Genomic DNA, 13,088 nt, shown 5'->3' on the forward strand with positions numbered 1-13,088 from the left:
CAGGACAGAAAACCTTCCCTCAAGTGCAACTGACATTTCTTCAGTTTTTTGCCGATCAGATAAGAATGAGTCAGATACATATGCAGAAACAAATGTAAGACTCTGTGCACTATACCTATAGGATGGCCAGACAGACAATACCACACTAGAAAGTTCAAACCACTGAAACATGAGTGTTCCACAGAAGTAATTACCCGTCAATATCACATATCAGTCAATTCAACTAGTCACTTACTATATCTCATGAAAGTTGGTCATTACAAAGCATCGAAGTAGTAATATCAAACTCAGCATTTAATAACAGCATGATTCGATTTAAATGGAAAAATTCGTGCTTTGCAAGTTGAGAAACAAGTCTCCACTGTATTTTAAATGTTTTTTCCGTATCACAACTATAGTTATCTCCAGGTGTCAAAATAAACTTTTCAGTTATCACTGTACATATATATATATATGTATGTCGCTCATCAAGACGAGAGTATAGTGTATCGTGCCACCACGAAACAGATCTCTTTGAAATACACTGTGCACAAATGCGATACACTGAGTACAATGAGTAAAAAGGGAGATAATCCTCCACCAGATCTGTATCAATTCGGCACGATGGCAATAATCAGCATATTATGGGATAGCACAAGGTTAATGTCAAGCAAAGTTGGGTAGATTGCAAAGACTCAACATAAAATTTCATCAACAGTGAAGTGTGGTTTTGCAAAAAAACAACAGCACCATTAATTTGGTGTACTTTCTAAGACCCTCATTTACAAATATGATAAACTTTCTTGCAAAACCATATTTTACTGTGATGACATATACATATGACATACATTCAATTAAAATATTCTACATGTATACTATTTAAAGGAAACATCATAATGTTTGTGTCAGGTCAGGAAAAATATGTGCAAAATAAGTTTTATATTGAAGCAATACCCCAAACTGTCATAAGAATGAACCAATATAAATTGTTGCCAAATACCAAATATATTCAAATACTTATCAAGTTCTAAACAAGAGAAAAGAAATATAACCATATTGTCAAATACATAAAGACTTCTTGGAACACAGTGTACCATATTTGCCATAATAAACCCCATAACAGTGATGTATAAACTCATTTATGAATTCAGTGGTAATATTATTGCGTTCATTCTTTCTCTATGATGTATCTAGAATCCCACAGGTCACCTAGTGTGTTGCATGTTGAATGATGTACAAGTGAGGATGTTATGTTAAATATGGTACACCAGTAAGCATGGTACTGAGAGCTTATTTTGCAGTATTTTACCAATGTTTTTGACCTGGTCTATTGTTGATGAGCTTGGGACGTCCTAGCCCAGGCCACAGTTGAATCAGGAAGCCAGTGTGTGGACTTACCTTGTGATATCAGGAACCACGCCCCCTTCATCGCTATACTGTGGCACTGGGTGTGTCAACATGGCAAGTGACAAGATGGATTATGAAGAGTCAGTCTTACACTTTCTGATTTGGTTTTTCATGAACTTTCAAATGAATAGCTATTTAGTTCATTATCAATCTTGTCAGTCACATATGTGCATAAAACACACATTAAATAATTAGCCTACTCAACATTTCAATAAATATTTAAAATTCAAATGATGAAATGCAGCAATTTGCAAAAGAAAAATTAAGAAAGTGCATTTATGACATCGACATCAAAACATTGTTTGAACAAACTGGTTCCAATCATGTTTGAAACAAATTTTCTGTGAACTCTAATGCACTTTCCAAATACGAACTGTCACAATTTTCACCCATGTTACTTGCTGCATTTCAAAATATGCATCAACAATCAAAAACTTTCAAATGAAATGGAAACATCGTGATTTCTAGTCAGAAACTCATTACAAAATTCTTCAAATTGAGCTCACATTTCTAAACTCTGTTAACTGAATAAAAGGTGATCTTCTATAGCGATCTGTTTATTTTTTCATGTTTAGAATGATGTATCATTTCAAGTGAAGTTCCTGGACTGCTGAGCTTTCAGGCCAGAACTATCATTCATGAGTGCATGTCAAACTAATACAGGACTAAATGAGGGTCATTTTACACCAGGAAGGAGAATTCGAGTACTTTTCTGGCGTGAAAACTGAAATGATGCCAGTTTAATATTGCACACATTTTGTATCAGTGCTGGATCAATCGTCACACCATGTTGAGAACATTGTCCATTAATAATATGTTTAGATGTAGTCAGAAACAGCTTTTGAAAAATCAAGATATACAATCAAGGTCTTACGTTATAACTCAACTAAGGACTTGATTGTTCAACTGAGTGATATCCTACAAATGGACGAAATTTACAACTATTGAATGTTCTACAGTGGCAATCACTGGCAATCACTATCAACTGTACAGAACAATGGACAACACATTCTATTTCATCAAATAAACCAAAGAAGCATCAAATGTTAACAGTATCAAATTCAATATATCATGAATTTTGAAAAAAATGAAAATTTCAAAGCAACCAATCAGCTGCAACAACTTGCGGGTTAAGGGGAGACAATTTACTTGAATTATTTCCCTTTGATATTCTGGAGCTTGAGATAAGCTATGCTATTGCATGAGGTGCTTCATAGCACCGAACGAAACTGTTAAGTTATTTTAATGCATATCTATTATGTGATTTCACGGTAATTATCTGAAAATGACTTAAAAGAATGTGTTAATTCACTTGACCAAAATCATCTTCCCGAGGCAAGAGAGTTAACTGACAATAAAAGTCCAGTTTCCACCCTTGCCAAACTAGGCTGGTATTATGAAGTTACATTTTGGCTGGGCTAACGGGTCTATGCCAAGTCCAATCAAAAAATGCGTAACGAAATCAAAATCCGGTTCGTAAACTGTTGTGATGATTTCAATCGATTGCAGGATTTGTAAAGCATGTGCACCGCCAACTCGTTGTCAACAGATATTTTCCAAATCCTTTTATGATTTTAATCAAGGTGCTCATGTGATTTGATGCACTTTGCGATGTAAGACTCGTTTTATAACAATATTGATCTTGATTATCGATCAGATCATCTTGACTGGGCACCACCATCTTGTTTGAATCAAATGCAAGCGATACGAAAGGTGGAATCTAATTGGTCCATAGGAGAAATTTAGAAGGGTCATAACTCGTATTAACCACTGGTGGCGCTACTATTGAGCCCAGAAATTCCAGCCTAGTTCGGCAAGGGTGGAAACTGGACTTTTACAGTCAGTTAACTCTCCTGCCTCGGGAAGATGGACCAAAATGACAAGTGGCCACAAAAATCTTGGGTGAATTGGATGAAAAATTACTGCAAGTAATAAGAACTTGTCCACAAATTGATGAAATAACACGGAGGTTGGTGACGTCCAGGTACTGCAAGGATTATCGAAGTTTAAAACAAGAACTTGGAGTTTGGTTCTCAACGAATGAAACTGTTCAAGCACTGTACAAAATACAGATAAGCAGGTCAATTCCAATGTAAATTGTAAAGTCTCTGTAACAACTGATATTTTCAATCATACATAAACAAAGGATATATCCGCAGACAAGTAACCTGCATGCATGCACCTAATTCAGTAAGGGGGCATCTGTTTTAAAACTTCCAATTTCACACTTAACATTGAACCATATGGCTAAATAATTTAACACAGAGAAATATAACACTATTGATATTAAAAATGTGTTAAGTTTTCCTGCAAAGTAAGAATAGAACTCCCAGTCATATCATACTCGTATGTTATTTTCAAAGAATGCAGTTCTTTACATTCCCTGGTAAATATATGTTCAAATCTATTTATGTCACAACCCATTTGTCTAAAGTCAGGGGCTACTTGTCTTAATTTCCAATCTTTGGGGAACTCTTTCTGATCACTGTTTATTGAACTGTTTACGGGTCATTATGGTATCTTGTTGAAACACTATATTTGGCAAGTTTCTTGTGGTTATTGACTCTTTTCCAAAGACAACTGCAATAAAAAAATGTCCACTTATCCCCCAGAATGACAATGCCCAACCCCTACCAAAACACATAGGTTTCAGGTTTCCTGACTGTCCCTGATCTGATGTCCCCAAACCTGAACCTTTTCCTGTCTTTCCCTGAGTTGCACTATAGCTTTCATAACCCCCCAGTATATGCCACAATGTGTTCAATTCGCTACCAAGTGTGAAACCAGCTTCATCTTACTTTTACTGAATACTGCAAATTACAGTTCTTTAAAGAAGAAAAAACACATCTCAAAATAACCTACCTACCCTGTTCTGGATGGGCTTAAATAGGAAACACATGTGTGTTTTCTCTGGCCTTAATATACTTTCTTTGTGGGCAAAGAATTATTTTAATGTCTCAAGTGTTTCAGAATTCTTTTCTTTCCTGTTCTAGCCCAAGCCTTACATGAATAACTTAGGAAACATATATTCATGTAGTTTTTTAATTTATTACCTCAAAAAAAGCCCACTATATTCCCATTATCAGGGTTAAGCCTAGAACTCTTAACTACAATTTGCTTTCTCTCAATATGTGAATGTATGAGTTACCTTGGAATTGACCAACTTTTCTGACAAAGAGAATTGAAAGTATCAATAATTACCTTCATTGTCAAAGTCTGCATCATTGTCGTTATCACAGTCGTTATCATCTTGTTCTTGAAACACTAAAAAGTCATCTGCACTTTGGTCACCATGATGAACTTGACTAGTACTGGGTTCGGCGTAATCTGGCACATGTGGAACGTTTTGATGGAAAGACGAAGATGAAGAACCGGGTGATTGAGAATGTGATGATTGTGGATGAGAGAGTCGATCTAGAGCTGCTTGGGACGTTTGCGTATGAGGTACATCTGATGAATAATCTATTTGCATGTATGGAGTCTCTTTCTTTGGCACAATGTCATCCGGTTCTGGATCTGGTTCTATTTCTATTAAATCTGGATCTTCTGGTTCTAGTTTCACATTGACACGAGAGTCACTTGGAGTTCTAGAATGCAATTGTTCTGAGGTACGAGAATTATTCTGATTTTGAAATTGAACTGGTGTATTTCCCCTCGAGGTGTCTGAATAAGAAGTCCTACTGCTCTTTGCAGGAGGTGATTTCACTGAAGCAGAAAAATCTCGTGATCTTTTGGCAGGAAATGACATGGAAACAGAATGTGAAGGTGCTTCAGAATAGTAACTTTCCTGAGGCATTAATGTGCGATCCACATCAAATATAGAGAGTTTTAATGTCTTACATTCACTCTTTGATATCATGCTTGCATCAGACGACACACCGTCCACTTTGAACGTCAATTTGTTTGATCTTAAAGCCACCTGAATACTGGCGTCTTGCGTTGTGCCATATGAGTTCACTGACGCCGGGAATTCAAGATTGGATCTTGGTCCCTTCTTCAAAGTAGAAAATAGGTCACACAAATCTATTGGAATAGTGAACTCGAGCGTTTCGATAAACATTGTTGCAGATTATGCTTGTTGTCCTTTCCTCAAGAATATAAAAGTTTCACTTCAAAAGTTTCAGCAGCGAACAGGTTTGCAGGTTTCAGAGCTCATACATTTAGCTATTTCTGGGCCTTTATGCAAATGAGACTCCACGCCATGTTCAACCGGTCTCCTTCCTTCTTTGTTACAGCTTAGGACACTGAAACAGATAACGATACAGTTACCATAAGATGCTTGTCGGTTACGAAAACATTATGTCACAAGAAAAATGAAGGCATTCTGAACAGTACTTACATTCGTAACGGTTATAAACCTTGATACAGGTGCGCGCTAAATTTATTATTCACAACGCCATTGTTGTCGAGTCCTACGTTGAAGCTCAGGGCGACGCTTGCAAGGTGTGACACGTGGACTTGTTGTATTCACGGGAGTCGGCACAGAGAGGCGCTGTCGCAGTGAGGAGCCCAACCGGAATTTTCCGGAACATTTTTCTGTACTACTAACCTAACGGCATATTACAACTATGCACACATAATATGGCGTCTGCTGGTTCATGACACGCTGTTTCTCATTTCTTACAGGATTAAAATTACCCCCGTAGCTTTGCACCTTTTTGGGGGGATGGTGCTTAAGTCTATTTTCACTAAATGTAAATTTCCATGTTAAATTTGGGGAACAATACTTACGTGAGTATGTATGTTTTACCTTAAAGAAAGCAACCTTAGGTAATCGTTCTTCCGTCTAGTGGCAAGCGAAACTATTTTTTAAAAAGATATATTCAAACAGTTTATCATGAACTACATACATTTAATATCTGTATTTTATTTGCTATAACAGCTTTGCTATTGCATAATGACGGCTAATTGTACCAGTTAAATAGCACAACACGCAACTGTAGCATGGCCCAATCGTAGGAAGAGGGGTGGATTGTAATTATTCGGAGCGCAAAAAGGTCAGAAAAAGTTTACCGATAAAAAAAGCAATAACAACAGATAAGAAGAAGACTGGAAAGTAAGTGAGTGAATCGTTACTGTTACAATGAAGCACTGTTAGCCCCCTGTCTGTTGTGCATGAACATCGATATGCAGGCTTCGTTAATACGGAAATGTATTCACTTCAATACTTGACTTGCCTTTGCACGTCTTTGTGACGGGTGCCACTGGTAGGACAGGATAAGCTCACATTTTCGACCTGGTTACATGACTAACTGACCCGTGAAGATCCGGGGTAGAATAGGTCTTCAGCAACCCATGCTTGCCGTAAAAGGTGACTATGCTTGTTGTAAAAGGCGACTAACGGGATCGGGTGGTCAGGCTCGCTGACTTGGTTGATGCATGTCATCGATCCCAATTGCATGGATCGATGCTCATGATATCAACCACTGAAAAGTATCTCACGACAGTCATGGTGATAACTATCTCACGACAGTCCTGGTGATAAGTGTGTTACGACTGTCATGGTGATAAGTATGTTACGACTGTCATGGTGATAAGTATGTTTCGACTGTCATGGTGAGAAGTATGTTACGACAATCATGGTGATAAGTATCTTACAACTGTCACATTGATAAGTATCTCACGACAGTCGCGGTGATAAGTATGTTACGACTGTCATGGTGATAAGTATGTTACGACAGTCATGGTGATAAGCATGTTACGACTGTCATGGTGAGAAGTATGTTACGACTGTCATGGTGATAAGTATGTCACGACAGTCCTGGTGATAAGTATCTTACGACAGTCATGGTGATAGGTATGTTACGACTGTCATGGTGATAAATATGTTACGACTGTCATGGAGATACGTATGTTACGACTGTCATGGAGATACGTATCTCACGACAGTCCTGGTGATAAGTATCTCACGACAGTCATGGTGATAAGTATGTTACGACAGTCATGGTGATAAGTATCTCGCGACAGTCCTGGTGATAAGTATGTTACGACAGTCCTGGTGATAAGTATGTTACAAAAGTCCTGGTGATAAGTATGTTACGACTGTCATGGTGATAAGTATGTTACGACTGTCATGGTGATAAGTATGTTTCGACTGTCATGGTGAGAAGTATGTTACGACAATCATGGTGATAAGTATCTTACAACTGTCACATTGATAAGTATCTCACGACAGTCGCGGTGATAAGTATGTTACGACTGTCATGGTGATAAGTATGTTACGACAGTCATGGTGATAAGCATGTTACGACTGTCATGGTGAGAAGTATGTTACGACTGTCATGGTGATAAGTATGTCACGACAGTCCTGGTGATAAGTATCTTACGACAGTCATGGTGATAGGTATGTTACGACTGTCATGGTGATAAATATGTTACGACTGTCATGGAGATACGTATGTTACGACTGTCATGGAGATACGTATCTCACGACAGTCCTGGTGATAAGTATCTCACGACAGTCATGGTGATAAGTATGTTACGACAGTCATGGTGATAAGTATCTCGCGACAGTCCTGGTGATAAGTATGTTACGACAGTCCTGGTGATAAGTATGTTACAAAAGTCCTGGTGATAAGTATGTTACGGCAGTCATGGTGATAAGTATGTTACGACAGTCATGGTGATAAGTATGTTACGACTGTCATGGTGATAAGTATCTTATAACTGTCACGTTGATAAGTATCTCACGACAGCCGCGGTGATAAGTATGTTACGACTGTCACGGTGATAAGTATGTTACGACAGTTCTGGTGATAAGTATCTCACGGCAGTCCTGGTGATAAGTATGTTACGACAGTCATGGTGATAAGTATCTTATGACTGTCATGTTGATAAGTATCTCGCGACAGTCCTGGTGATAAGTATATCATGGCAGTCCTGGTGATAGGTATGTTACGACTGTCATGGTGATATGTATCTTACGACTGTTATGGTGATACTTATTTTACGACAGTCATGATGTACTGGTGCCTATGTCTGTGACGTGCACACGAGGATGGAGGTAAAGATGACAAGCCGTTCTGAAGTTTACCTAGTCTCTCCAGAATAGGCAGCCCTCCTCATTTCACTCAATATTGGATAAAAATCTATAATTGATTAAGCGTGGCCTCATACTCGGTCAAAATAAAACACATGCCTAAAGTAGGTAGCAATCAAGAAGTTCACACATGAGTCGTGACCATGAACACGTGACATCCCGGAACTCCTCTTGCAGTTCACTGAATGAGTGACTTTTAGCAATATTCCAGCAATACAACGGCGGGGAACACCAGAAATGGGCTTCACACATTGTACCCTTGTGGGAATCGAACCCGGGTTTTCGGCGTGACGAGCGAACGCTTCAACCACCTGGCGACCCCACCGCCCCTGCAGTTAACTGAAAGGGGCGTGTGATGACAGTCCCTTCCTCGACACAGATGATGTGACTGTATAACATTTCTTCTTCGCTCCATAAGGCGCATGAATGTTGTATATAATCGTCATATTCAAGCATACTCGGAATGCGGAATGTCCGGGGTTCGATCTACGGCCGCGTCATGCCAAAAGACGCGAAAAGATGGTACTTGTTAGCCTGTCTGGCGCTCGGCATTAAGGGGCTAAAACAAGGCGTCTTACCATACTGGCTTGGAGTCAGTATACTGTGCAGCTGGGGTATTCATGTTAAACTGCGGCATGGTATCCCAGTGAGCTAGCACTATAAATCGGCATCAGTCCGGACTAGTACAAACAGCCACACATACGCACGCACACCGCCACAAACACGCACGCACGCTATATAGGTGCAATAATCTTGCACGAGACGTTAAACCCAATTTCACCACACCTCACCTCCCCTTATATCTCGGGGAGAAGAAGGGAATAGGTCATGGGACTGTATCCCCCCCCCCCCCCCCCCCCTCCCACACACACACATGTTATGTTTTTTCTTCCATTTTCCCATGTAGGAGTTTTACTAGATAAACTACACATTAAATGAAACAAATCAGTAAATGGTTATTCGTTGGAAAAGATACGGGTACCATATTTGTGTTTTGGGCCTTAAGTTTGCATTGTTTCGGCTACCGTTTTGCAGCTTTTGGGAAAATGTTTGCAATGTTTTTGTCAAATCCATTTTTTATGTGTATACTTTCATTCCGGCAGTTTAGATATATGTTTACAGCAACCATATTTACAACAGTCAATAAAAAAGTAAAACTAATTTATTTTTCATACTCTCAAATACAGTAGGAGTAGTACAAAAACACCAGGCGTTTTTCAGTGTATAAGTATATCTACATAGTTCATAAGTATACTACAAGGCATAATGCTTCAGCCTTCCAATGAACAAATATTTACTTTACATAGCACTAAAATACAATAATTTTTCATAGTGGTTATTCAGTGCTTGATTTATAGGTTCTTATTTACAGGCCAAAAGGTAAACAGACTTTAACAATTTGATCATTCATATTTCTGAATATCAAATGCTCCGTTCACCAAAAGTACTTGGATCAGTACTTGGCCCCTCAGTACCCATACGGCTTCTCTTCGTGATATTGTGAGATCTTTCAACTTAAACAGACTTTAACAATTTGATCATTCATATTTCTGAATATCAAATGCTCCGTTCACCAAAAGTACTTGGATCAGTACTTGGCCCCTCAGTACCCATACGGCTTCTCTTCGTGACATTGTGAGATCTTTCAACTTGGGTGTACACCTGTACGCAGATGGTACCCAGATTTACCTGGCATTCAAGCCACCGGACTCTACTTCACCAGAATGCTCGTTTTCATCAAGGGTGTGTTAACGGTATTAAAAGGTGGATGTCTTCAAATTATCTAACGCTCAAACGATGAAATACCCTCATTGTCTCTGTACCTCATACACTTCAGGGCCCGTGAAGATTCCGGGGTAGAATAGGTCTTCAGGAACCCATGCTTGCCGTAAAAGGCGACTATGATTGTCTGATCCAGACTCGATTATTTACAGACCGCCGTCATACAGCTGGAATATTGCTGAGTGCGGCGTTAAACAACAAACAAACAAACAAACAATCATACACTTCAGAAAACACATTCGCCTCCATAATTCTGTCTTGGCAAAAGTGAAATCACTGCTAATTCACCATTTCGCAACATCATGGTTTTTGTTCGATCCCCCCTTAGTATGGAACCACGCATCAACTGTCGGAGAGCGTATTTTCGTCAGCATGATCCGCAGATACTTGGATGTTAAAATAACATCTGCACTAGTTCGGGTTTATGCTCCCATTTCACTACGACCACGAATATCCCGAATCACCCCGAATAGGAATTTCTTCATGTTCGTAGATAAATCTCAATCATTTCTTGAAATTCTTAAATGAATCTTATTTCATTCCCAAAGATTCGTACAGTTCGCGGGAGTTTGTCGAATCGGCGAGAAAGTTTTTGTTTGTCAAAAACTTTCGTGAAATGGTCCTCGAATTGCAATTTCGTGGCTGTATCGTAATCAATTCGTAATTAATTTTTATGTTCCGTAACAGCTTCGTAATGGATTCTTTTGCATTCTTGGCTATTCTTAGCGATTCGTGGCTCCCAAAATTTCTTGTCCTTATTCCGAAAATATCCCGAAACAGCAACGAATGTCCCCAGTCAACTACGAATCATGTAAGAATTATGTAAGAACATTCGGCATATTCGTAACTTAGTCGTAGGTGATTCTTACAATTCGTGATCCGTGCATGAATCTTGTAATTCGTACATGTTTCGTAACCCATTCCTGGCATTCTTCATGTTTTTCAACCCAATTAATTAGCCACGAAAGTTTGCATTATTGGCCGAAACATCACGAATTTCGAAAGTTTCCGATTTGGGATATTCCTGTTCGTATTGAAAGTAACATCTTGCCACGATTACTGCAAGTCCCTACTCTTTGGTCTCCGGAATCATCTTTTGCCCAAACGACGTGAATGCAGCTGCAAGATTGATCACCAGAACTTAAACGATTGAACTCATCACTCCAGTCATGAGAACTCTTCATTGGCTTCCCCTCAAGTTCAGAATCCAGTACAAGATCCTTCGCCATGTTCACGAGAGAGTGTAAAGACAAGCCAAACACTGTCTGTCTCAGCTTCCAAATCCCCACCAGCCAACTAGATCTCTCCGCTCCAGTGACCAGTCTCTTCTTCGGGTTCCGCAGACAAGAACAAAATCACCTGGTGACAAATCGTTGTCCATCTTCCCGAGGCAAGGAGTTAACTGACTTTGAAAGTCACCAATGGTTATTACGAGTTATGTCCCTTTTAAGCCTCTCCTATGGACCAATCAGATTCTACCTCTCGTATCACTTGCATTTGTTTCAAACAAATCGGCGGCGCCCAGTCAAGACGGTCTGATCGATAATCAAGATCTATATTGTGATAAAACGGGTCTTACATCGCGAAGTGCATCAAATTAGAAACATGAAAAGACTTTGACATTATCTGTCCACAACGAGTTGGCGGTGCACATGCTTTGCAAATTCTGCAATCGACCGAAATCTGCACGACAGTTTACTAACCGGATTTCGATTTCGGTGCGCGATTTTGATTGGACTATGCATAGACTCGTTAATCCAGCCAAAATGTAACTCCACAATTCCTGCCAGTTCGGCAAGGGTGGAAACTGGACTTTCATAGTCAGTTAACTCCCTTGCCTCGGGAAGATGATTTTCTGAATGTGAACATTTCACTTGGACCAAAGTACCACTAAACCTTCAATCGACAGAAGAACTCTTGGCCTTTAAGGGTCAACTCAAAAGTCACCTTTTCACCTCAGCTTATGCATGAGAGACAAAGTGGAGTCAGTGAGCGAGTGTGTGTGTGTGTGTGTGTGTGTGTGTGTGTGTGTAAAAGTCAAAAAGACTTTCTTCTGAGACAATTGACAAATAGTTACATCTCGTAGTGTTAAAAAATTGAATAATTTCTCGTTTTATGCATTCTCTGTTTCGAATAGGTTCTCTTGTACTACATCTGGAAATGTTTTCTTAATTAGAATAAAATGTTTACATTTATAGGATTATTGTATAAAACAGAAAGCTGTGATTGAATTGAGTCACCCACCATTAGGAAATCTATGATGCTTATGAGTAATACTTACAGTTGCAGCGGGAGAAATTATAACTCTTGTACTTTCAGTCTTATGTACATAATTATATAGAATCAATATCAAACGTGAGATAGAAAATATTCTCTTTGTAAGAGACGCCTAATGGGATCGGGTGGTCAGACTCGCTGACTTGGTTGATGCATGTCATCGTATGCCATTTGAGTAGATCGATGCTCATGATGTAAATCGCTGGATTGTCTGGTCCAGATTCGACTATTTACAAACCGCCGCCATATAGCTGGAATATTGCTGAGTGCGGCGTTAAAAAAAAATTTGGAACTTATTAAATACTCCGTAGATGATTTTGTCTCATGTTCTTTTACAGTCACAGTAATACCTGTCGATTCCGGGGCGTTTTATATCCATGTTATTTATCGGTCTCAAAACGATGCCACGGTGTCGAAAAGGTTCAGGTGTTTATCATAGACGAGGTGAAATAGGGTTCGCGGCCAATATTATTGCACTTTTATAGCGACTGCACGTGTGTGTGTGTGTGTGTGTGTGTGTGTGTGTGTGCTTGTATTAGTCCGGCCTGATGTCGATTTAATAGTGCTAACCCACTGAGACACCATGCCGAAGTTTCACATGAAT

At 39.2% G+C, this 13,088-nt stretch overlaps 1 protein-coding gene across 49 annotated transcripts in view; it reads right to left on the reverse strand.

Moving 5' to 3' along the window:
* The window catches only part of LOC124128197 (C2H2 finger domain transcription factor mtfA-like), a 98,809-nt gene extending 92,936 nt beyond the window's left edge, over window positions 1–5,873 (reverse strand). For all 49 annotated transcript variants that reach the window (XR_007219619.1, XR_007219620.1, XR_007219622.1 and 46 more), the window contains exons 1-2: window positions 5,726–5,873; window positions 4,588–5,630 (exon numbers count right to left, since the gene is read on the reverse strand). Coding sequence is in view for 43 of the 49 variants with exons in the window: in XM_046491678.2 (XP_046347634.2) it covers window positions 4,588–5,446 (859 nt within the window). In the remaining 6 variants the exon portion in view is untranslated. The remainder of the gene's footprint in view (window positions 1–4,587; window positions 5,631–5,725) is intronic.
* Between the last annotated feature and the right edge of the window lie 7,215 nt (window positions 5,874–13,088).

This window comes from Haliotis rufescens, unplaced genomic scaffold (genome assembly GCF_023055435.1).
Source record: "Haliotis rufescens isolate VD_foot unplaced genomic scaffold, xgHalRufe1.0.p SCAF_9, whole genome shotgun sequence".
NCBI classification, from domain to species: domain Eukaryota; kingdom Metazoa; phylum Mollusca; class Gastropoda; order Lepetellida; family Haliotidae; genus Haliotis; species Haliotis rufescens.